Source organism: Perna viridis, chromosome 2 (genome assembly GCF_037379345.1).
Source record: "Perna viridis isolate PV_CMFRI_1.1 ecotype Kerala chromosome 2, ASM3737934v1, whole genome shotgun sequence".
In the NCBI taxonomy this organism is placed as follows: domain Eukaryota; kingdom Metazoa; phylum Mollusca; class Bivalvia; order Mytilida; family Mytilidae; genus Perna; species Perna viridis.
The window spans coordinates 31538236-31565840 of record NC_142446.1 but is presented as its reverse complement, the minus strand read 5'-3'; the positions used below and the strand labels follow the sequence as shown (position 1 = coordinate 31565840).

General features: G+C 32.5%; 1 protein-coding gene across 4 annotated transcripts in view; it reads right to left on the bottom strand.

Moving 5' to 3' along the window:
- LOC148624638 (beta-arrestin-1-like) overlaps positions 1-19561 on the bottom strand; it is a 77685-nt gene extending 58124 nt beyond the window's left edge. Inside the window, exon 1 of one of the 4 annotated variants that reach the window (XM_088567419.1) lies at positions 19130-19561. In XM_088567419.1, the coding sequence (XP_088423545.1) occupies positions 19130-19191 (62 nt within the window). In that variant the 5' untranslated portion in view covers positions 19192-19561. Of the gene's footprint in view, positions 1-1685; positions 1862-5497; positions 5681-11044; positions 11419-19129 lie in introns of those variants that run through there. The other 3 variants (XM_088567418.1, XM_088567421.1, XM_088567420.1) reach the window with 3 other exon arrangements.
- Positions 19562-27605: the final 8044 nt, after the last annotated feature.

Sequence of the window (27605 nt, the reverse complement as noted above, 5' to 3'; positions counted from 1 at the left end):
ACACTTCTTTAAAGGTTGCTGTTGAGGTTAGTAGTTCAATGAACTTTAGAAATTCATAGCAATAAACTGCATGTAAATACTAAGGATCTTCAAGGGCTAAATATTTGATCGAAACTATTTATGAAACACTGCTCTTAAATCAATAGCAAAATGTCCAACTTCAACTTCCCTCTATACACATACTAGCATTTCAGGCAGAAAACTTCAACTTCCCTCTATACACATACTAGCATTTCAGGCAGACAACTTCAACTTCCCTCTACACACATACTAGCATTTCAGGCAGAAAACTTCAAACTTCCCTCTCTACACATACTAGCATTTCAGGCAGACAACTTCAACTTCCCTCTATACACATACTAGCATTTCAGGCAGAAAACTTCAAACTTCCCTCTATACACATACTAGCATTCCAGGCAGAAAACTTCAACTTCCCTCTATACACATACTAGCATTTCAGGCAGACAACTTCAAACAAAGTAAAAAAAAAAACACTGTTCTTCCTCTTTGTTCAGTGTCTGATCACCAAAACCTAAGATAGTGTGTCTTTCTCAAAGGTAAATTTGGGAATGTTCTGATATGCACATACATACATGTAAAAGTGTCACAAAAAAAATACATATATATCAATAGTTAACTAAATCACATTTTACAAGAAATGAACACAAGCAAGTGTAATCAAGGGAACCAAGATTCTAGCAGAAATCAAAAGAATGTAATTCATGGACAAAGACCAGACATGGAAAACAAACATACACAACAAAGAACATAAAATAACCAAAATAATACATACAAAGTAACAAAAGTAAATGAGCAACTCAGACGCCACTAAAAACTGGGAGCATGAAAAAGGTGCACCGGTAGGGTAAGCATCCTCTGCTTTTCTGGAAATACCTGCAAAGTTGCTCATAAAAAGTCAAGTCGTGGATAGATGAAAGAAGAAAACAAAGCAATGACACGTTGAACAAATCAGTTTCCAAGGTGCAGATGGATACACCGTAATGATCCACATGTTTATTCACTCTAATGTTTCCAAAAATTAGACATGCTTGGAATATCTCCACACAGGGTATTTCATCTATTTTCATTTTTTTTTCAGAATTAAGCTTTCTTGAAACTTGTCTTCACAATATTCTAGTGAAACCTGATAATTAGTTCTGTTTTTTTATTTTTTTATTGTGACAAAAACAGCGAAAATGATGATTGTGCAAATGAATATCTATACAGAATATATATTAATATGTATAAAAAAAACAAAAAACAAAAAAAAGAAAAAAACTCTCAAGATAAAGCAGAAAAAAATCGTCCATGATAAATAGTAAACCAGGACTTTTTTCAAAGATGATTACCCACTTCCTGTGCAAAAACAGGCAAATGTAAAAAATGAACAAAAACTTTTTGTATTAATGTATAATAATTTGTATCATGTAGGGACAGTTTGGTACACACATGTATCTCTATGTAGCCTTTATCTTCCAATAGTTACATTAGTGCAATGATTGAGTCTCTTTAAGTAGAACTTGATACAAAGCTTGGTTGGTCCATGAACCATTCATTTTTATTAACTCAATGTTTGTACAAGAGGTCATGACACTGAATAGTATCATGACAATTTGACCTGAATAACTAATGTGGATGTCTGAAAATAGAAAAAAATTGCTGCATAACCAATATGGTGTTCTTACCTTGTTTTTGAAGCAGAAATTTTTAAACTTTCCTCTACAGTATTCGCACAAGGCATGATTATTTTTGAGACACAACTACTAACAAAGCAAAGATCACAAGGAAATGATTATACTTTCCTTAATTACTATGGACAACATGTGATTTTTCCCAATCAGCTTATTTCTCACGTTGAAATGTATTACTTTTCTATATTTTGCGAAAAGCTGCTGAAGAAAACATCAATACTTGTAATAAGATCGTGACAAAAGGCAAGACGATTAATTACCCATTGTGATAACAGGTAGCAAATCAATCAAATCAGTCCAATCGCTGAAATCAATATTGTAATACATGTAATAAACATATTAGGTATAAGATAGGTCAGATTTACAATGGAGATCAAAATAAAAAAAATAAAAAAATGGAAAAAAAATCCAGTGAACAGCTGCATTCTGACTTAGGCAATGTACTATACATGGCATGTTCACCAAACTGAGGTAGATCTGGGCAAGGTGACTAGTACTGCTACACTTGACTGAATGTACCTTTTAATGAAGTCATGTGCTGAAACTTGTGACAAAACTTCCCCTCATTTGATTACTGATCTTGGCTAAATAAGCCCTACTAATCTCATAAGATATTACAAGACAAGTAAGTTGCATATGGGCTATCCATCCAACCAATGATTGTGTGAAATACTACTCATCCAAACTGTGCAAATTACCATAGAAAACTATGATCAATTCTGATTCCAATATCAACAATATTACCACTAGAACAATATAATGCAAAAAGAGTGCTAACTTTTTGCTTTCATTTTTATTGAAGAAATCATATGGTATATTACTCTTCTGTTCAAGTAAAGTATACATACTGAGTACATATCAATAAGTACAACTTACATGGACAGAAACACAGACTTATACATTTCAGACCCAATGAATAATTCTTTTCTTCATTCATTGACAAAAAGGATCACACAAATAACAGTAATTGGCTGTATAAAAGCCCATTGTATTTTTTAGCACATCATCCAATGTAAACACTCATAAACACTTCATCTATCAAAACCAAAATCACCTAAAATGTATACAAAAACCTGTCTTAAATAAAGCCTAATTTATGCATGCAACCTTTTCCAAACCAGACATCTTTTGATGCTCTTTAAAATCAGTTTTTCATTGATTTTTTAGACCTGTGTAAACTATTCACCTGTCCAAACCAAACAAATTAGTTAATCCCTCAGAGATTCAAATTTCAATGTATAGAATGAGAAACTTTCATAGGAACCTAATCAATGAAAACTGATAAGAATATTATATAAACCTTATACAATAAATATACTGTCTAAAAGGTTGGTCAAGCCTTCTTACGGCACTCCTTAAAACCTATTCAACCTGATAAGGACGCAACTGAATAACACACTGAATAGCAGTATATTATACTGCTGCATGATTTTTTTCAGCAGGGAATCACGACATGTTACTATATTTAGACCATAAAGTATATCTCTCTCATTCATTATGACAACATTATCTGTATATTGCATAAATACCAGCAAAAAGTTATTGAAAAAGTTTTGGCAGAAAATTCTGACAAATTGCAGCTGCTAGAAAAAAAAACCAAAGAAATACTATGTAAACATACAGTGTTTAACTTATTCATATAAATTCTAATCAGAAAATTCTCTTAGAATTTTGGCAAAGGGTTGTACAATTCATAAAAATGCAAACATGAATATATTTTTTTTTATTTGAAGCACACTGCTATCAAGTCCATAAAATAAAAGGTACATGTATAATCACTAAAGCTAAAATTCAAAGTCAATTTTAGTAATTTGATATTGAAAAGTGAACATACATTTCACGTTTCCACTTAGATTATAAAGGGGGGTTACATGTAAGTTGAGTACTATAATTACATGTATATATAAAATTTATAAAACATTTGTAGAAACAGCAGAAAAATGGGGAAAGCAATATGCAAATTGATTCAAGTAAAACATCTAGTTGGCAAAACATTATCAATACCCTTTCTTACATTCAGAGGGGCAAATAATCAGAAACTGATCTAAAATATGTTTGCCTAATTCAGTGCTTGTTGTCCCATGACCCCTCTTACTTAAAGCCATGGATCAAACTATGGATTTTGATTTGCCAGATATTACCAGAGAATGGAATACTGAAATGCTGCAAATGTTATCTAACAGTTAAAAAAAGAATTAAATTTCTTGTTTACCACTCAGTGCAGTCACCAGTGGTATCAGTGGTATCTATTCCTATGGTAACTATTAATTCCAAGTTCTCTTCAGCAAGAATTGGACCCTGATCTCCATTAGTTTTGTAGACTAATGATGTATGTCTATTGATTAAGATACTTAGAATTGGTCAAAGAAAGAAATGGATAGGCTGACGTAAACAGGAAGTAGAAGAGCAACTGACCTGGAATCACATCCCACGATAGTGGCTGAGAAAAATGAAAAATGAAAATACTTTCCCTGCTTACCCACAATGCACCATTCTATAAGACAATTTGCACTAAGTGCAACCTGGCCAAAAAAAACAAAAAAAAACAGTGAAATCTCATTGTCTGATAGGAACCAATTCAAAAAAAGACATATGAGTTTTAATGCATTAAGATCCTCCATGAACTAAACATCTCCCTAAATAGACCAAATTGTTCAGTTTTCATCAAGAGAAAACATGTTAGGACATTCCCCAACAGTAACTCCAATAATGTTTGCAAGAAACAATTGGTCATAGTATTTCATCCTTCAAAGAGCCATGTAAACATATGTATACATACGAAAAAGGCCAATCAAAAGAAAACCTGAAAACAGATTCTAATACCTTAGTCCCTATTCAAGGTCATAAAGATAAACAATAAATACATTCAATCAATTCCAATCTATTTCAACATTGTAAACAATTCTCTCCTCATTCTTGCCACTTACTCTATATGGTACTCTTTACCTTAGAAGTCTTTAAATTTAAGTCCAAGCCTGATGGTCCAGGTTTCAGTTCAACAAAAAAACTTCACAAAATGAACTGAAAAATTCAACTAATCAACTGACTTGAAATCAAAGGTTAAATGGAACCTCAGGAACCTGAAGATTGAGATTGTTTTACTTTGTAAAACTAGATTAGAGATTTAGTAATGAAAATATAAAAAAACGAAAATTATTGTTTTAAGCATGTTAGTCACAACTTTCCGTTAGTAAATGTTGTTTTTTGTTTTTTGTTTTTTTTTTCTTGTGTTATTTATTTTTCTACTTGTTTTCAGAAATATGTAAATGCACAGATCATTAAGAATCTACTTTAAAATAAAAAAAAAAAAAATCGCAAAAATGTTAAGTTCTGTAACTGTGAAATGATTTTTTAGTTGCATTTTACATTCCCTTTCTTCAATTTCCATCAGTATGTTACTGAAATGGGGAGAGGGTAAAAATCTTATGAAAAATGTACCCGCCAATATTTGAAAATGTACATGGGGTTTTTATGCATGAAATGGTCTCCAGCATCCAAGTAAACCATTATAGGGCCTTCAATTCCATCTAAGTGATGATTTCTGGACAAAGCAAATATAATGCATTACTTACAGTACTTAATTTGTTTGGTTTAAAATTTTTGTCAATAGTACCCTTCGAAAATTGAAATTTTGGAGCTGTCATTGTGGAAACCCATCACAAATCATGATACTTGGCAGTTATGGAACAGGTAGGGGAACAAAACTGCAACAACTTATGTATAAGTAGATTAGAGGTCAATGCCTCTTACACAGAAAAAGATAAATAAAACAATATATCTCAAAATTCTTTGAAATATAATCTTACCCTGTCATTCAAAAGAATAGCAAGACAGTTCCAAATTCACAAAAATCTGAAAATCTCTCATATAAAACAAGCATATACACTATGCTAATAATCCTTTAACATTGTCAGAACTACAGTGAAATCATCTGGTACTATTCAATGCATGTTTTTCTCACCAACAATTTGGCAGCACTTGTAACTCTCACTATGATAGTAAAGTCATTACCCTCTTAACCTAAACAATGTGAACAGATACATCTCTGTTTGAAGCAAAACCACATCACAAGCTAGCTTATATCCCGGATTAAAAACTACACAGTTTTGCCTTGTAAGGAAGAAATAGGACCCTCAGAGGAATAATAACTTAAGCTGGAAAGTATTTGGAAAAGATGCTTTCAAGAATCAATTACACTCCACAAAAATGGAAAGTTGAAGAATAGTTAAATTTCAATTAAGACAACAGGGAAAGGGGGTAACTAATAACAATTAATTTCATTATAATACTACCATAAACAATTGGATTTCCAGTAATTCCTCAAATAATGTAGATTACTGATACCAACAAGCATGTCCACTCATACCATAGCTTCATGCTTCCTATGTGACAGACAATCAAGTATGGAAAATGACACCTCGTATACTAAGTGAGCTAAGGTCTCATAAAGCTTGTCTTTTAAAATGATGTATGTAAATTTTATAATTCTATTTTAAGACGATAAGAGCACTGCAACCCCTATACAGAATTAAACATTACCGAAAAAGCTATATAAAGTAGCATGTGTTTTGGTGATAATAGATTTCACATATAATATTATGAGAAATATAATCTAAAGATAATTTAATTCAATCCTCAAAGTATGACAAACACACTGAGACAGACAAACAGACATGTACATATATCTGGAAAATAGACATAAATATATGATAAAACCAAAATATTCAGGAAGACATACAATAGAAATTCAACATATAAAACCCTCAGAAATATAACATACAGACAGACAGACACATAACAAACATCACACATTCTTTGAAATTCAAAGCTGAACGTACTAAAACACTCTCCTCATCAAATGATAAAAAATTAAAGAATACAGTTTTTTGGATAATCTTCACCAAGATAAATAGCACTGAGGAAAACAGCAGGTGTACCCACAAAATAATAATAGCCTTTTTAACAGACAACTAACAGCTAATGATGGCGAACACAGACAATTCATGCATAATTACAGGTAGTTATTGTTTGGTATCACAAAATAGTACAGTTTTCAATGAGGGTGTGTTGTTTCTGAACCAGACATGACAGACAGATAACAGATATATTATAGAGTAAAACCTTTCTAAACCAACACATTAAAAAGTTTGTTCTGTTGCCTACTTTTAGCATCCATCTGTAGAAGCTACCTCTCTGGTTGTGTAACCATGACGATAACCGTGTACAATGTACATGTACAACCTATAATGTCAAAGAAGCATCCTAAAATTCAATCTGATCTCCACATTAAAACTACATGCAATTTCAACTATTGGTTTAATTTCAGATAATCTAAAGAGTAAAAAAATTTCCTAGACCTTTTTTTTGTCTCAAAATTGGCATATTTTCACAAATGAAAAAAATCTACAAAGCAGTACTTCAGAATGAATTGAGACAGATTCTAAATCAATATGACATCCCATGAAAAAAATAAGCCAAAAATTGTATATACTGTATATGGGGACTGAAGAACTTAAATGGGTTCCCCATTTCATTATATCATTCAGTTTATTAAAATTACTATGCTATTGTCATTTATCCCTCACTTCAAAAATAAACTGTTCATCTTTCCCTTACTGTATTCAGCACAATGCTGTAATGACTGCTAAAAATAGATGCTAATTTTACCATGCAAGTATGCATATATGGTACATGTATGTAAATGTAAAGGAAAATGTATATTATAATTTCCATCTATTAGTACATGTTTGACTATACTAACAGGTAGAAATAGAAAGACTTAAAATTGTTAAAAGACTGTTCAAGGACTAACTTGGAAACATGCATTTCTTTATGTATTAAAAACTCCCTGCAATATTAACAAGGGACTCCCAGGAGCCTGAATCACCCACCTGGTTGAATTTTTCCTTTCAAAGGCAATAAATTCAACAAGAAGTTGTCCAACAATTTTGACTCAAGAAGTCTTTGGTAGGGCTTATCATAAGAATCATTTCAACAATTGAAAGTTTCTTCTAATCTATCATAGTTTTAAAAATATTGACTGAAAACTGTTAAAAAAAAAAGAGTCATTTTTCTCCTTTCAAGGGTAATAACTCTTACAAGGAGTCATCTGACAACTTTTATCCCTGAAGACTTTTGTAGTCCAAATAATAAGGATCATTTCAGCTATTGAAAAAATTCAGCTAAACCTAACAGTTTTGGAAAAACTACTGTCTGACCGCTATGTTCTATTTTTAGTATCAGCTGCTGTGTTTTTTGACGGATCAAAAATCCCCACACCAGTTCTATGCAGGATACCCCAAGGAACATTTGTAACAAGTTTGGTTTCAATTGGTTCAGTAGTATCAGAGGAGAAGATTTTCTAAAGAAATAAAAATAAAATTAGCAAAAATCATTGAAAAAGGACAATAACTCCAACATGGCTTAACAGATTAAAACCAAAATTTGACAAGAAATGGATATCATCAGTCTAAACACATTTATCGGTGTCAGAATTCAGCTAAACCTAATGGTTTTAGAGATATATGCAAAAATCTGCTGTCTGACTGCTATGTTCTATTTTTAGTAACAGCTGCCATGTTTTTCAATGAATCAAAAATCCTCACATCAATTCTATGCACCATCCCCAAGGAACATTCATAACAAGTTAAGTTTCAATTGGTCAATTAGTGTCAGAGGAGATTTTTGAAAGAAATAACATTAAAAATAGCAAAAATCGTTGAAAAAGGGCAATAACTCCTAAATGGCTTAACTGATTAAAACAAAGATTTGACAAGAGATAGATCTCATCATGCTGAACACTTTTACTCTGTCTCAGAATTTAGCTAAACCTAACGGCTTTGGAGATATATGTGAAAAACTACTGTCTGACCCCTATGTTATATTTTTAGTAACAGCGGCCATGTCTTTCAACGAATCAAAAATTACCACGTCAGTTCTATGCAGGATACCCCAAGGAACATTTATACCACGTTTGGTTCTAATCAGTTTCAGTGGAGAAGAGTTTTGTATAATTGTTAATGACGACGACGGACAACAACGACGGATGCCAAGTGATGGCAATAGCTCACATGGCCTTTGGCCAGGTGAGCTAAAAAGCATGTTGACGTTCAAATGAATGAGTTAGCTCCCCTGGGAATGAAATCCAATAAATTATTTCTCTTCCTGTTTGAGGTTACCAGACATAAACATTAAATTGAACTCCAGTAATTAAACATTTTAATTTTAAGGAGAAATTTTCACCATACAAACTTTTTCTATAAATCTCAAATGATGTTTCCATCATTTTGCTTGAAGGTCTCCCAACCATTTAATCAATATTGTCCAAATTGAGTAAATATAACCTTTCTAATACATCCCTAGAGATAACACTTTAGTAATAATGATTCATCTAATCTGTATCTTTTTTATCCTCTCAATTTATCAAAACTGATTGCTTTCTTCAGAAAGTTATCTTGTGCTGATAATTAGAAAGCTGAACTAGCTAAACATGGACTGCTTCACGTTATACATGTATGGCAAGCATGTTAATAATATATTTTGGGAACCAAGTTTCATATTTTTTTCAAAAATGACCAGTTGTAGTACATAAATCACAATCCGCTATGAAATCCTTAATGACAACAAGTTCTCAAGGTAGAATAACTGTGATGTCTTGGAAATACCAAAAGGAAGATGAGGTCTCATGCTGTATAAGATCAGTTCATCATCAATATGATATGACTTATCTTCTAAGAAATTAGTCAATTCTGAAATAATTTTTCTGTGGCAACTTTAGCATTTTACATTGTTCTTATACAGCCTGATATTTTCTATCTCAGGCTAGAAAATATGTGCAATTTCCAATGACAACACTATCAGGGGTTCAAATTAGAAAAGGTCCAAGGTCTGAGACCATTGGTTTTTTTAGCCAGGACTTTTAATATTTCAATAACATAGGTTCTGACCTTCAATACACTACACTGAAACCTAATGAGGACCTTTGGTTTACATCATGTGGACTTTCCACTTACAATCAGCAAAGGTCAAGAAACTTTTATCCTCAACAGTAAATTTGAACCCATTACTGTGTGATATTGCCAATAAATAAAATATTGCCTGTTTTGAACATTTTGACAGAACATCACATCCCACCTTTTTGGGCTAGCTATGATATCGGTCTTGATTTCAAAACTACCATTATTCTGTAGTGACATTACTCACAGGTAAGATAAAACAATAGTATTGTTCATGATGACACCATGAAACTTTTCATGTTTTGTAAATGCAAAGAAATATGGGTAAGCATGACATTAATTCTTAGTTAGCATGCTAAATTCTTCAATTTTGAATCAAGAAGACATTGATAGGACTTATCATAAGGATCACTTCAGAAACTGAAAGTTTCTTTCTATCTATCATAGTTTTCTAGAACAAAAACTACTGTCTATGTTCTATTTTTAGTAACAGCGGTCATGTTTTTCAAAGGCTCACAAATTCCCTCTTACAAGGAGTCTCCTGACAAATTTGATCCCTGAAGACTTTTGAAGGCCTTATAATAACGGTCATTTCAGCAATTGAAAGAATTCAGCTAAATCTAACGGTTTTGGAGATATATGTGATAAACTACTGTCTGACCCCCTTTGTTCTATTTTCAGTAACAGGGGCCATGTTTTCAATGGATCAAAAATCCCAACATCAGTTCTATTAAAGATAGAAGAGTTTTGAAAAATTGTTAACAATGCCGACGGACGATGATAGACACGAAGTGATGGCAATAGCTCACATAGCCTCCGACCAGGTGAGCTAAAAAGGGCAGTAACTCCATGGCTCAATGGTTTAAAACAAACATTTGACCACATATAGATCTCATCATGCTGAACAGTTTTATCCACGTCAGAATTTGGCCAAACCTAACGTTTTTGGAGATATATGCGAAAAACTACTCTCTGACCCTTCGGCAAGGTGAGCTAAAAATGCACACAAGGTGAATAAGCAGTTTCCATCGATTAGCAAATAGACATATTATACAAACAGATATAATGTACTGTTGAATAAGAAATTTTCTTTTATCTCTTGAGAAAACATTACCATTGTTACTTGAAACTATTGCTAGCATTAATTAATGCAATTAGTGATTTGTAATTTTTACATCAAAATGATATTTTAATTAAAATATGAATACAAAAAGTCTCTAATTATTGAAAGATATACAACCATGATATTTTTAAATCATAGCAGTAAATTAAACAAATGCAAAACATAACAATACAGAGAAAAAAATGTTTACAGATATATCTTAGGGGCACTGCCCAATTCTATTATGATAAGTGGATATGGAAAAATTACAACGTGGTGGTGTACAATGTACATACCTAGTTTTTCCATCCATTAAAAATACCTCGATACAATCACTGAGTTCTTCATATCCCTTTCTCATTAAATTTTTACATTCGCAATGATAAAACACACATTAAATACCATATTAGGCAATCAAGGTATTGAAACGAATGTATATAGGCCAAAAATCAGTTTACAATATCCTCTGTCTGACTTTTATCAGTTTGGTATTCCCAATGTTCAGTTGACGGAACAGTTTCAATTCATTTTTATGATTTTCATTTTCAAAGTCATTGTGGAATCATATGACATATGCCATATGAAAAGGCAATTTCATTTTTAATCATGTCAATAAATTTTCCGAAATGTAGTTTCTAGTCCACAAACAACTTGTCAAGACTCAAAATATAACAGAAACATGCAATGTTTATAAGACTTCATTTACAAGTAGTTCCAAGAAAGTCGATCAGGAAGATATCTGATTCTCAACAAAATTTAGGCTATTTTGAAGTAGCAATGCAGGAAATTTAAACTTGATGTAAAGTAACTAGATAAGTGGCCAACGACCCACATATTAAACAGTACATCTTGTACATTAACCTATCAGTATAAATTTGTTTACAATTCATTGAACAGCAGATTTTTTCTTTTTGCTTTGTAAGTCATCTTCAAAGTAAACCAACCAGCCAACCAATAAAAAATATCCTAAGTAGAAGTCATGGTTTGAAAAGTGAAATTTCAATATTGATTCAAGAAATCCAGCCTGAAATTGCTTTTCTATGTAATCCTCCTAAAAGACATTAAAATGAATCAAGTCATTTAAGCAGAAAATTTTGGATCATAGACGGTCTAAATAATAAAGTCTCACTAGCAACCGATTAATCTTCCTCTTCAAGCTTCAAGATTAACATAGCATCAGGCAATGAGGCAAGGAAATTCTACATTGATTAAATTTTATGAAAGAGAGCTAGAGACTCCATGACTTTTCTTAATCACAAAAATGTTCTTGATACAAACAATAACTTTGTATTGAATGCACAAGTCATATTCTGCTTAGTTAGGACAACAAGGGAATAATCTGAGACCACTGATTTATTGATCAATTGGTTTGTTTTTTTTTTTAAATTCGGTGGCAGACATTTCATGCACTTTAGGATGAGAACATTTTGACAAACCAAACAGACTCGGTCAATCAGCCTTTGTATTAGAGGCAGAATACTTCCCTTCCCTACCCCAATACCCCCTAAATGATATTGTGTTGCAACCATAATTAAAGGAGGAAAATTAATTTAAACAATAGCACCACAGAGGAACAGAACATTAAAGAAAATAAATATACACTGAAAAGAGCATCTAGACCAAACTAACACCTAGGGTGAATTCAGGCACTACAGAAGGTTGAGGAGTTTCTGCTTTTGCAATACACCACCCATGCTGCTCACTGAAATTCACATAGCAAGTAAACAATTCAGAATGTGGACAAAACAATGCAAAGTCAAATAACATATTCTGAAATGAACATCATTTGCCAATAAATGAACATCCCGTCACAATGCTATCAAATTTTATTTATAATCTATTGAAATGCAAGGAGTATTTTGTATTGTCATGGTGAAGAAGGTACAATATACACTTTCTTAGCATGCTTTTCTTAATCATACATGTACATGTAATATACTGCAAATCTAAGTATGCTATAATCAAAACTAGTCAATAACTTCAACATATGAGTACTATAAATATATACTGGAGAAAAAATACTAATAAACCAAGCTAACTGTCAAAAGATAAAAAATTAACAATTATAGATCAAGGCCATGTTAATAGGTTACATAAAGGACCTTTCATATGGTAAATGGATCTTATTTTGCTACAGAACCATCAAAAAGGGAGGCAAATCCTGTCCCATTCATATTAACACAATAAATCCCATATTGATAATATTTATGAATTCTAGGTATAGATATCTTTGACCTACACTTCAACGTTTGATATCTTGAACTAAACAATTTAATAAAGGTATGAATGGTGTCATGTAAACAGACTAAATTTCCTTTCAACAAAGAGGACTGTTTGTCCAATACTTTTGACTTTATGTTTCAAACAATCATGTTATAGACTTTGAATAATGCTGATAAGTATCTAATATATTTCCAATGAAAATGTTTGGAACCTAAGTGAAAAATTATCATCAGAGAGTGTACCATTAGCTTTGTTGTTAAAGCAGATAGGGCTTTCCTTTCAGAATCAGGCCAAACGAATGTGTGGTTCTAATGGAGATAACTTTTCTTTCATATTAAGGCACAAGACTGTGCACTTTGCTATAGTTGTAGGGTAGAGTGTGCTTTCATTCTGGTATCAGGGAACAATATATGGTTGTATGGCAAAGAATGCTTTCCCAGTAGGATAAAGGCACAAAAGTGTGTGCTTTACTATGGCTGTAGGGTAGAGAATTGCTTCTTTTCAGTATAAGGGTACAGGAGTGTTCTTTTTAGTAGTTCTAGGGCAGAGAGTGCTTTCACTTTGGTACCAGGGCATGAGAGTGGGTGTTCTACTATAGTGTAAGGAGAGATAGTGCTTTCACTCTGGTACCAGGGAACGAGATTGGGTGTTCTACTATAGTAAGAGGGGAGATAGTGCTTTCACTCTGGTACCAGGGAACGAGATTGGGTGTTCTACTATAGTAAGAGGGGAGGTAGTACTTTCACTCTGGTACCAGAACATGAGATTGGGTGTTCTACTATAGTATAAGGGGAAATACATGTAGTGTTTTCACTCTGGTATTAAGGTATGAGACTATAGTATCTTCCACTCTAGTACCAGGGCATGAGAGTGGGTGTTATACTATAGTATAAGGGGAAATACCCCGGTACATGTAGTGCTTTCACTCTGGTATTAAGGCATGAGACTATAGTATCTTTCACTCTAGTACTGGGGCATGAGAGTGGGTGTTCTACTATTGCATGAGGGGAGATAGTGCTTTCACTCTAGTAGCAGAGCATGAGAGTAAGTGTTCTACTATAGTAAGAGGGGAGGTAGTGCTTTCCTTTTGGTATAAGTGTACAAGAGTGTATGGTGTGCTTCACTCTGTTATCAGTCAACATTGTGCTTTGGCATAGTATAATTGGAGACAGTATTAGAGCACAAGCTAGTGTGCTTCAGTTCTAAGGCAGAGTGTGTACCTTTTGGTATCAGGCTTTTATATAAACGAGCTTTGTTATACTGCTTGATACTACCAGAATAAAGAGTATTTTCCCTTTTGTTGTAAGACAAAGTATGTCTTGATTTATTTAAGACCTAAGTGTGCTTCCACTTTGATGTGAGGGTAAAATGTCCTTTCACATTTGGTATTTTTGTTGCAAAAAATCCTAGCGAAAAAAAAAAACCTAACTTCCAATTGTAATTAAGCACGGTCTTTCTTCAGTATCAGCAGACTGCACAAAATTATGAGATCTTTTTTGGATCATGAGGTATTTTGGGTGGTGAGGAAGAGTTATATATTAATAAATATCCCAGAATCTGGTAAATATATTGTATATACTAGCAAATTGCGAGATTCCAAAACCACCATTACATCTAGAAGTAAATATAGAGGTGAATTATCTTCAGTTTGATAAAATTCCTACTGCTCACTTCTTATCAAAACGTGTACATGTTGGATTGCAGAAAAAAGGTATCTTTAGTTATGATAATTATGAATTTAGAATGCTTATCTCTTCCAAGTTACCCTGTACTTCATTCACCTGTAACTGAGGTATTTTCTTTCAAAATGATACCCAGGAAAAAAGTTAAGACAAACATTGGTAATCTTTAATAAATTGTGATGCTCTAGATTTTTTTAAAATGTTCTGCTTTCCATGGAAAAGTGTGGTTGAAATTTAACTCTCCCAACAAAAATCAATCTGCCAAACTTACACATACATTTTTGTACATGTACAATGTGCATGCATTAATCATCCAATTAACAAATATATTTTTACATATACAATGTACATGCATAAAACCTTCCCTTGGTAGAATTAATTTGATAAAGGAAACCGCAATACCATAGGTACTTTTACATGTATCAGTACTTTGAATATCACAAATCCGATACAGTTGAACAACTCATAAAAAAATGTTTAGTTGCTGTACATTGGTATGAGATGTAGGTACATGTAAATATACATATAGAAGAATTTTTTTTCTTGAAAATACAATGTACTTAATTGAGAATTATTTTGTCCTTGAATGCAGCAGCATCCGTAGCTGTAACTCAGGTCATCCTTGAAAAAATTTTGGTTTGTTGTTTATTGACTTACAATTTTAGATGCAACTAGGTACAAATGTAGGTAGGTGAATTTTTTTTCCTCCGAAAAATGCCAAAAAGGGCAATGTGCTAAGAACAGAATTAAAAAAAGTCTTGGTAAAGATGAAAAAAAATGAGAAGGCAGGTTTTTAATATATAGGTCGATAAACAGCAAACCAAATTTTTTTAAGATCGGCCCCACTCATATTCATATCTAAAAAACTTTAAATTTTGGAATTTTGTCAGCTGAAAAACTAGAATACATGTATGCATGTATATTGCACTACTGAATGTCAGTCGTCTATACAAATCTTAATTACAATTAATGGGACCAACTTTTAGTCTAGAAATTAATTCTTTTTGGTGTTTCTGTGAACACTTTGAATAATACTACTGTCAGCGAAACTTGGCACATGTGTAGGAGAAGATACACGTACATGCACATGATATCTGACAGTTAACCATCCTTTTTAGTCATTACAAATACATGTCCACGTAAACAGAAGTATTTTAACACCACCAGTAAACCACGGAAAGACTCAACATGATATCAATCACGCTTCCTTATGAAGTAAACATTTCCTCAATATCACCATCTTCTTCCCTTTTCAACAATCCACACTAATGTACAACAGACAAATGCAAATCATCAATTTTTCAACCTTTTAAGATTTTTCTTCAAGTCAAGAGTACATGTAGTATATTAACTTCATCATTTTCATGTGCTTCCTCTTAAACAAATTTTATGTTACATTTACATTAAGATTTGTACATTGTACATGAACATACAAATATATGTAATTCTGACAAATGGTCCAGAGAGAACAATTCAACTTCATTATTTTCATTACTCTTACTATCCTTTTTTTATTTCAGACTCAGACTAATGGGTATGCCATGACTCTAAAAATATTGGAAATTTCTAATGACAACAGTTATGTCAAATCAACAGTTGCTATAGTAGATAAATAGAATAAAGTCAGTTCTGATGTCTGACCAGAACATCACATTTACCCTTTTGTGCTCACTGTGACATTTCAAACTGCCATTATTCTGCATCTAGGTTTTTAATCAACAGCATACCCACTAATTTTTGCATTTGGGTGTACATGCACCCCTAACCTTTGAATTGGTGGGTTGGGGGGGGGTTGGGTTACAGAGGTTTTTTTAAGATTATAAATGATCAATTTTTGTTTTTATTCATGGAGATGTTTTAATGCAAAAATACAATGTTTTAAATGTAATTGTAACATTTTGTAATGCTGTTTGCACATGTTGGTATTAATATGACGCATGTATATGATGATGAAAGTTGATTAAAAAACTACTTCCACAATCACTCAGATATCAAAAGCAGTCGATGAAATTACCTGACATACTCAGAGTAATATTGCACTTATGATGTAATCAAATATCATTATCAATTGTTGACGCATTTTGACAATGAACGTTCCATCTCAGAAGATGGAACTTACCAAAGACTAGAAATTCAACTGTTAAATGAAAAATAGAAAATTGTTAATGTACAAGCATGAATGTTTTGACTTTTGAAATTGAACGAACATGATTTTTATTGCCATGAAAAATGTATGGCAATAATGGACATGCTGATCAAGCAACCATGTACAGAAAAATTGCCCTTTAATTCCCCTACATGTATCAAGGTTCAATTCCTATATCAAGCAAAGACACTAACATAGTTCATTTCAGTGGCAGATCCAGAAGGTGTTGAGTGTTGGCACCCTTCCTTTATATTGAAAAATTTGGCAAGAAAGAAAGTAAAGAAATAGACATACAATATACATGTATTTGTATAAAATGGCTTATACATGCATAACAGTAGGTATAAATGTACATATGGTCTATGCACAAATCATGTGCATGCAGAGTTACATACATGTATATCAATTTATAATTCACAAAAGAAAAATCTTCTTACAATTAGAAATCAAATTGCATAAAAGTTCTAGTGTAATAAAAGAATAAAAATAAAAAATAATGTAAATAGTACAGAGTAGTTACATTTGTACATATAAACAATACACGTACATATTATCATGTTACAGTCCATGTACCTTGTAACAGCTAATGAACAGTATAGAATATTTTCTAAGAAATATTCAGATTTTATGTGACTTTTCTAGTGGATATATTGTATTACTATCGAGTATAAACCTCATTATATGAAATTATATGAAATAATCAACAATGCTCAACATTACAATGTCTGAATGTATTTGTGTGGGTTGAATCTCATTGTAAAATCAAATGGCACACATGATACAAATGCAATTTCCAAGTGCAATATTATTTGGTATATTTAAGTGGTTAATACTTGTAACTTGCTGATGAAATACAATGAGCCTCTTCACCCACTTTCAAATGTCTTCTAAATCTATAATAAAATTATCTCAATTCTGCTTTGATTGAGTACAAAGAAAAGAATGGCAGGGTATCAATGCAAGATTTAAAGTGCTACATGTACATGTACACATACAATGTATAGGAATAAAATATATTTGAATTTATTTTTTAAATAATTTGGTCTATTAACTCTTTAACCTGATCTCATTAATGTAAGTGAAAATAGGTAAGTGAAATTTTCAGAGGCAGGACAGTGTTTACTTACATATGTGTATGTTTTCACATCCACAGAGTATACATGCACAATGTATCATTCATACTGTAAACAAAACATACTTCAGCCGTTTTGTGTGATTTTCATAAAAACAGTTGTGCTTCAGAAGTGTTAAACTTTTTACTTAGCTTAACATTAAAATGAACAATGCACAAATGTGTACATTTTGTATCATACATTTACATGCAGTTATAAGTTGATATCAAACAATTTTGAAGAATCATAATCCCATCTGTAACCATATACATGTACATGTATATTACAATCTTAATTGGTAATTTTACCTTTTTATTGATATGTTGACCAGAGCTTTTAATCAAAATGTTCTTATTACATGTAACTTGAGTCCCCAATACAATATGGGTACATGTAAATGTATCAGAACAGTGTATATGAATAACAGTTGATATCCCAATGTTCATTATATGTTATATTGTATTTACTCTTGCAAGTAAAGAATAAACACTTCAATATCAAATAAGAAAGGGCTTATGATGGCCAAAGGAAACTGCAATTACTTAAATCCTGGATTTTCAACCCTTTTCACTGACACTTTATTGAGACTTATGGTTTTCCTAAAGTGGAACATTGATTTTGAAACTAGAAAAAGTCTAAGACCTCCCATCCTTAAAAGTAAATTTGAACCACTGAATTTGATTTGCCGTCTTAATTGTTTTATGAAATTCAGGCAAATTTTCAGTTCTTGGATATATTGTATGTATAAGAGGTCACAATGGGATTTATAGCATTGCATAATTTCATTTGATTTTAAGTATCAAATACACACCATTTGTAGAATTTTTTGTACATGTTATTCAAAGTTGCATACATTTTTCAGCATCATAATATATATATTTTTTTTTCATGTATTTCTGTATCTATTATTAATTCCTTCATGCAAGAATTAGGGTACATGTACTTAATGAATCTTTTTGATGAGTATAATCTTTTCTATAGTCAATTCGAGTATATGTATTCTTAACTCTTTTAACATACATGTAAGTTGCTGAACAAATTTATTAGTTATCAATCATGCAACTTTTTATGCCAGAACATGTGCTTTCTACTTAAGATTTTTAAGTTGTTGGTAATGGTTTTTGCCCCATGATAAAACAATTGAAGAAAATTCTCCACCAATTAACATATTAATTGCCATAAATTAATGAAAGCAGAACATCAACAAAATGTACCTACCTGGTACCTTGCTTGTGTTTCTGGTCATCAGAAGATTGATCCGTTGGTCCGTTCCCAGCCATTTATTTACACACAATTTTTATATTAACATGGATAATATTTCCAATACCCCATTAACTATTGATAAACAAATCGGTTTCTGCTCGATTTAGTTGTCAGATGTTCAGTGATAATTTTCAAAATAGCACACAATTTAATCCAAAGCTATGTTTCAGAAGTTTCCAGATAATGTGTCTGGTTATTACGAACCATTATTTTCATATATAAAGCATGCAAGCAATCAGAATCTTGACAAATAAGCTATTGGACTGCATCATTCGATGAGTAAAATCGCCATGTTGACGGATATAGTCACCTTTGACCTCGACCTATCGTACAAAAATTCAATACACATCGCTCGCGGTGTTTGCAACAATGACGCAGTATTTACAGTAATAGAATCATGGTTAAATGAACTGACATTTAATATTTTCTTTTTCTGGCATTCTTTGATTGTGCTTTTGTTTTCTTTGAGAATACACAAGTCACGTGGTTAGAATACACATTTTTACAACTTCGCTTATGACGTCATTAACGGGAATCTCCCTGCGGGCACCTGTTTTAGTAAAACAGGTGATTTGGTTAAAATAGAATGCACGTGATGTAATTTCGTAATGGAAAAGTTAAAATGCATTGACTTTTTTCTTTTTTTCTTCATAGAAATGATCTTGATATATATTCAAGCTGAATTTTTCAGGCTATGCCGCGGGCATCAAGGAGTTAAATATTAATAAATCCTTCGCCGCATGGACTACTGAGTCCAGTTTACCCCTCCCCAAAAAGAACATAAACGAATTTTTGTACGCTATTTCACAAGCGCTCATCTTTTAAAACATACATATCAAGTGAATAATTCATTAACGGTTTATTTAAGAATTGGCGAAGTGCAATAAACAAAATATGCACATGGAAAATTTATGTTATTTTTCAATAAACAACATTTTTATCATAGCCAATTCTTATAAATTAATTTGAAAACATATTTTTATCTTTAAACATGAGAAAAGTGAATAAGGGCGTGTCAATATTTTTTTTATCAATTGAGATATAACAAAATTATTTTAACCAATCAGATTACAATATTTATATCAAATTAATAGTTTAGTTAGAACCACAGTTTATAAACAGGTATTTATTTTTGTGTCATTCAACTTGTTATTTCAAAAACATATTATAAGTACCAGTCTATATAGAATTCAGACAATATCTATGGTAGAGGCGATTCATGAAGTTGAAAACCCATCAAACAAATGCTTCACCCACTAAAATCTAACCAAACTAGGAACAATAACTCCTTCAAAGTGCCAAAGTCATAGCGATCCGTGTAATTCTGATTTCGAAAGTGCAACAACCGAAAAACAAACAATGACTGATATCAGGTCTGTAACAGGATGACAAACAAAGACTGTTAACTGGTCTGTAACAGAATGACAAACACTGTTATCCGGTCTGTAACTGGTTTTCAAAAAGAGTGAATTCCGTGGGTTCTTGATCTACTGGAATCACCCTCTGAGACAGATCTTTAACCCAAATTTATCTGTGTGGTGATGAAATATGAAGCAACAGGTTCACAATATTTTTAAATGTAATTTTATAAAGATTTTGGAAGTGGCCATATATTGGCAAATACTGAAGCGTCAGCAAGCCTGATTGTGCGAAAATAAGCACAATTACATATAAGAGTAATCAAGGAAACCAAGATTCTAGCGGAAATCAGAAGAATGGAACCCAGGGACAAAGACCGGGCATGGTGGGGTAAAGTGAAATCCAACACACAGATTAACTAACAAAGTTTATTCACTATGCTAATTTATTATATGTTTACATATTCATTTCGTACTTTACACATCAATATACTTCTTATGACTGAGACTAACTCAAAGTCTAAAGTTTATAAATGTACGAGACACATTCATTTACTATTTAGTAATCTTTTTAATTATTAATTTGGTAGCGTATGTTTTAAAGTATTTCATAAGACTAAATCATGAATTTCTATCATTCTAACATCATTAGAACATGACTTCTCAAAGACACAGTCTGACTAAACGTGAAATCACCCCTGCAAGTTTTGATGTCTTTTCCTATACGGTATTGAACAAAAAAATTATCATGATGCTTAAACTTTCACAAGAGAACACGTCCACTTAAATTTTAGTAAATAATTACATTTTTGATCATTAAACAGTAAATAAACTCATGTAAAAATGATTTATCTCCAAGAATGATCTTCTATATTTTTATGGAAGCAAAAGATAATGATTTGCTGTTCACAAAGTATAACTTGTATCAAGTTGGATCAAAATCTCTCATACAGCAAGTAAAATATATAAAGGAATAATCAGGGAAACCAAGATTCTAGCGGAAATCAAAAGAATCCAGGGACAAAGTCCAAACATGGAAAACAGACACACAAAGAACATAAAACAATCAAAATAAAACATACAAAGTAACAAACCACTAAAAACTGGGAGCATGGACCAGGTGCATCGGTAATGACATCAATGGCACTACCGCCTGCACGAAGTCCAGCGCCCTAGACCACACAGCCAGCAATATGTGTAAAACAATTTTTTTTTTCGAGTCCCGCGGAGGGAACGACTATTGGGTTCATATTTAACTCCTTGGTATATGCTTACGATTTCTATCAATTTAGATCAAATATCGGCATTGATATAGCAGTCGACAGAGCATGTAAAGCCTGTTAGGATCTGTAACTATCTCTTACACCGCCGCAGAAAAATAATTCCATTGGCATGCAAATGTAAACACTTAGGTCCCTACAGTTATTTCTAAAATATCTAGTTTAATTCCATGTTATTTATGAAACATGCAAAACAAATTACATGTAACAACTTTTATTCCGAATATAATATGCTGATTTAACAATGATCCAATTAAAAATTGTTGACCTCTAACCTCTTATCAATACCCGTTGTTCATTTCTTTGCGTTTGCCCGAATAAACCAGTCGTTTGCCTTCGATACTCAAGTTTTTTTTCACAAGTGTCACCGAGATGCAGAATAAGCCAATTGATGTTTAGCTAGGAAGGGAAGCCCAATAAGATTATATATAGTCCTCAATTCTATAAACTAATTAAAGGCTAATGTTTGTCAAATTATACAGTAAATCAAAAACCTATGAACAAAAGTGTGACACAACTCACGAAACCATCTTGATGTATCCGATTATGTTTCGTTCATTTCATAACAACAGCATTTATAATAATGAAAACTTTCTTTGCGAACACAATAGTATGTGGGCTGAGATAACCCCCGTGCACCCGAACTCATCAACCAAAATATGATTTTCAGGTACCCTTATGCCCCCCATTTACGAATCTTTTTTATCCCCGAAAAATAAACTGAAGCATTTTTGTATTTTTGCTACTTTTTATACCTCCTTGAGGCAAAAATCCATTTTTTTTTTTTTTTACATTTTTTTTATTCTTGGAACATCTTCTTTCTACGAGTCGAAGTAAACTGACATTGACCCGATGGAGTAGTGTAGCGAATAGAGTCGTCACATTCTGAGACGTTTATATATATATATATATATATATATATATATATATATATATATATATATATATATATATATATATTATTTATAAAGAATATCTGGCCGAGTGGTCTAGGGCGCTGGACTTTGTGCAGGCGGGGTTGCCATAGATGTCACAGCGGTACGAGCTCGAGTCCCGTGAAATTTGAAAGTTCGAACATCATTGGGAATTTTTCAGACCCTTATCTCTCTCTCTCTCTCTCTCTCTCTCTATATATATATATATATATATAAACGTCTCAGAATGTGACGAGACTATTCGCTACACTACTCCATCGGATCAAATTGATACAGGGTAGATAATGTAAACTTATAGAAGGGTCTGAAAAATTCCAAAAGATGTTAGAACTGTCGAATATATATATACATGTGTCAGATTACTTAGTCTTGTAGAAAGAAGAAGTTCGAGATATAAAAAGTAGCCAAACATACCCCATGTCGCAACTTTACAATGATACCAAGAAAACTGCGGTAACACTGAAGGTTTTGGGATGAAATGAAAAAACAATGTACCCCTATCCCACCGAAAAATCGCTTATTAAATTGACATTTTTTTTCCATGTCAAAACCCCTAGAGTATCCATACTTCAGAAAAAAAATGTTTAGTATTATCACAATTAATACTTCTGGGGTTCTTTTGATGAATTTTGGCGATTCTCGTAGTCAGAACTTGTCAAAAATGCGAAAAATGGGATTTTAGGTTTTTCCGTAAAAAGACATATAAATTCGACTCTACAAGTTATTGCTCAACTAAAACGTCTAAAATTTGGTATCATTCGATCTATAATTCAATTTGCGACATTATAAACCACGAAAAACTGATATATTTGGTGTTAACATGCCCTCAAGCGAGAGCTTGGACGAGTATAATACTGTGTTCAATTCCTTTGATATGTTGTTATACTCATACAGTAGAAATCAAAGGACTGCTGTGATTGCAGGTGATCTTAACGGTAGTCTATTGTCAAAAGGTAGGTAATCGGTGTCTAATGTACTCAAATCAAATCAAATATTGAAATTTGGAAACAGAAATAATTTACGATATGTAGGTAACGAAATACATTACAAAGGTCCAAACTATACATTAGTAACAAAAAAAAATCAATGTTATAGACTATATTCTGTTCGAAGATGTATGTAGGAATCCTTGCTGAAGGGGAGGTAAGCAGTACTTCCGATCATTTACCAATATATGTATCTATTGAATTAAACTCTAATCCTCACGTAGTTTTAGAACAGTCTTATAAACTTTCATCATAGCACCGCATAACAGACGCTCAAATTGATAATTATTAAAAATGTTTAGTGGAGTCCTTAAACGCTTTATCCGTGGATATAGAAAGTGAAGTTATAGATATTGACTATGGATATGATGCATTTGTATTCGTTGTCCTCGATGGGTCAGAGTGTGCTGTACCAAAAAATTGTTTCAACCCAAATACAAAACCATATTGGACTATTGACGTTAAAGAAGCGCGCGAAGAGGAGCGCAGACTCCGTAGAGTATGGATGTCCGAGGAAAGACCGCGGGGTTATCAGTTTGTCAGCTGCAATAACTATAAAAGGGCTAAATACAATTTTAGATGTATTCAACAAGCACATGTGAAAACTTTGAGAAACAATGTTATGATGATTGAACCAGATATGCGGAATTAGACATTCGAATGTCCTGGAAGTCGCTTAAACGTTTTAGATCTATTGTTTACCCAGAAATTATATATAATAACAAAGTATGTAATACTCCTGAGACTGCAACAAATGCTGTTGCCTCATACTTCGACAACATGTACACTGAAAAAGATCATGATTTATTTGATTCAAGTTTCAAAACTAAATATACACAATATGTATGATGGAATTTTACGAACGTGCAGTGGTAAAGTAGACAACCTACCTGGCGGATTGATTACCGGAGATGAAGTTTCTAAAGCATGCAATACTAAACTTGAAGCTAAAAAATATCCTGGTCATGATCGTGTACTGAACGGACATATAAAATATGGCGGTAAAAACTGGTGCAATTCATAACTACACTATTTAACCGTATTGTAAACGAAGGTCGTATCCCGAGAAAGTGGGAGTCCGGTCTCATAGTTCCCATATATAAAAACAAAAAGTAAAGCTACCCCGGAGAGTTATAGACCTGTTAGTCTTCTCTGCTGTTCTAAAATTATTTGAGAGTGTACTAAGATCACGTATTACCTCCCATGTTCTATATGAAAAATTCCCAAACCTCCAACGGCAAGGATTTCAACATTGTCTCGACTGTATGACAGCTTCCTTTAATCTACTGGTACATGAAACTATACCACAATATTGAATGTCTAATAACAGAGTTTATATAGCATTCTTAAATAGTGAGCAGGCATTTGACTCAGTATGTAGGGTGGGGTTAATGTACAAACTATAATTTAGGGATAACAGATAAGTGGTGTATAATTAATGATATGCATACTGATACGTATAGCGCTGTTGTTGTTAATCAGTCCTGTCCATATTTCTTTCCTGTATCACAAGGGGTAAGACAAGGGGGTGTGTTATCGTGTTAGCTTTACTTAGTCTTTATTAATGAAATGCTGACTAATTTATAAGCTTTTAATAAACAGGTGTTTATCATGTTGTTAGTTGTTGCCCCGCACTAGCTGATGATATTTCCTGCAATAAATTAATTTGAGATAAATACTGTAATCTGATTGATTAAAATAATTTTGTTATATCACAATGCATAAAAAAATATTGACACGCCCTTATTCAGTTAAACTCAGAGCTACTTTTTTCATGTTTAAAGATAAAAATATGTTTTCAAATTAATTTATAAGAATTGGCTATGATAAAAATTTTGTTTCAATTTTTTTTCAATAGACAAAATTTTTATTATAGCCAATGCTTAATTAGCTTGTCTCCTTTGCTGTTACAGAAAATGCTTGATGTGTGCTCGCAGTATGCTCATAAATGGAGATTTCACTTCAATGCTAAAAAATCAGCTGTTCTGCAGTTCACAACTAACTTTCGTAACAATAAACTATTTTATCCGTGGAAGATAAGCCATGAGTTAGTTCCAATACAAGATGACTATATTCACATAGGTGTGCAAATGAACTATGGATTCTAACACTTAAAACGCACTACGAATGCTTGCAGGAAAGGGCGTAATGCATTCTTTGCGTTGAATAAACTTCATCCCAAATCCATTAACCCTTATGTTCTTGTACATTTGTATAAAACTATAGTGTTACCACCTACCCTATACGGATGTGAAGTATGGACTAACCTAATAACTGCGGGAATAACAATACTTGAACGTTTTCAACATTTTATTGCAAAACAAATACTTAACTTAAAAACTAGAACTAGATCGGACATGTGCGAAAGTCTGTTAGGACTCTACTCGATAACTGCTGCCATTGAAAAAGGGAAATTAATATTTTTACATTAACTTGTATCGTTAGATAACAACATCCTAACAAAGAAGATATCCCTTATTTGTCTCTTTTCATTCCTCGTTGATACGGAACGCACTCATTTTTGGTTTCATTCCTGACATTTTGGAAATTCTATCTTATTATGAGCTCCATGGGTACCTAAAAGAATTTTTATTTACTGGCCATTTTTCTACTAAACCTGAATGGAAATCAATCGTGAATGATTCAATATGGCATGTGCAAGACACTAACTGGAAATCCCGCATTAGCGCTGATGGAGACTTTCTTCGGTTTCGAAATGTCATCAACAGCGTCGAATTAGTACCGTTTTGGAAACACTGTCAAGCAGAAACAATGATATGATATAAAAAAATATTATTTTGTTACAAAAAAACTCATAAGTGATACTCCAAATATAACCGCTGGTTTATGTATTCTGTGCAAGAGATTATTTACGGACATATATGTTCACGCCTGCTGTAGCTGCCCTCCGACCAAACCATTACAAGACTCTTTTTGGGACCTTATTATTGAACATTTTCGGTTGTGTTTGTTTATAAATACATCTGACGAAATAGATTTCTTCAATTTTATGAGACTATATGTCACGTTCATGTGTTGCAAAGCCTCGGACAATATAATAGCTCCTGAGATTTGCTAATGCAGGAAATATCAACCCCACCCCAACCCCACCCCATGAGTAATTAGTCCGCATCATGGAATATATTTTGTCATTATATAGTTAAACTGTCAATTTAGAAGTTATGTATGTTGAATTGTAACATTATTCTTATTATATAATGTACTTATTATTTGTACGTCATTACATCTCTTCAAGAGGAAATAAAGGCAATGATGATGATGAGTTCTTTTGAAATTTATTTCTAGCGAATTTGATTTTTTAATATTATTTATTTTTTGTGGATTGATTGTTTACGATTAGCTCTTGCGTATTTGATTATTTTTTTAAAACATTAGCCTCTTGTGATTTCGATTATTGAACACTAGTTCTCGTGGATTTGATTATAAATCATTAGTTCCTAAAGATGGAACATTATAGTTCTTATGGAATTGATAATTAAATGCTGCTCGTAAAATACGTGTACTTTTGGGCCATCTGATCCGTTTTCTTTTTCGCATGATTATTTTTGTGTTCCGTCTTTGCCAAAAGATTTATCATCATTTTGGCCTTAGGTTTTAATTTTTTGCTCATGGGGAGGGATCAACTGTCACTGGAAAATTTACTTGATCCAGGAATCAGCCTACTTTAAACAATATTGAACCTTTAATCTACCAAAAGTATAAGACAAGTTAAGAGTGCAAGTATGTATATCATAATGGCTACCAATCTCAAAAAGTGTCTGTGTCTCTATCCTACATATCTAGCTGAATAATCATGCAAGATTATTAGGTTCTTAAACGAGTGCGTAGTGAGGATATTGGAGATAATTCAC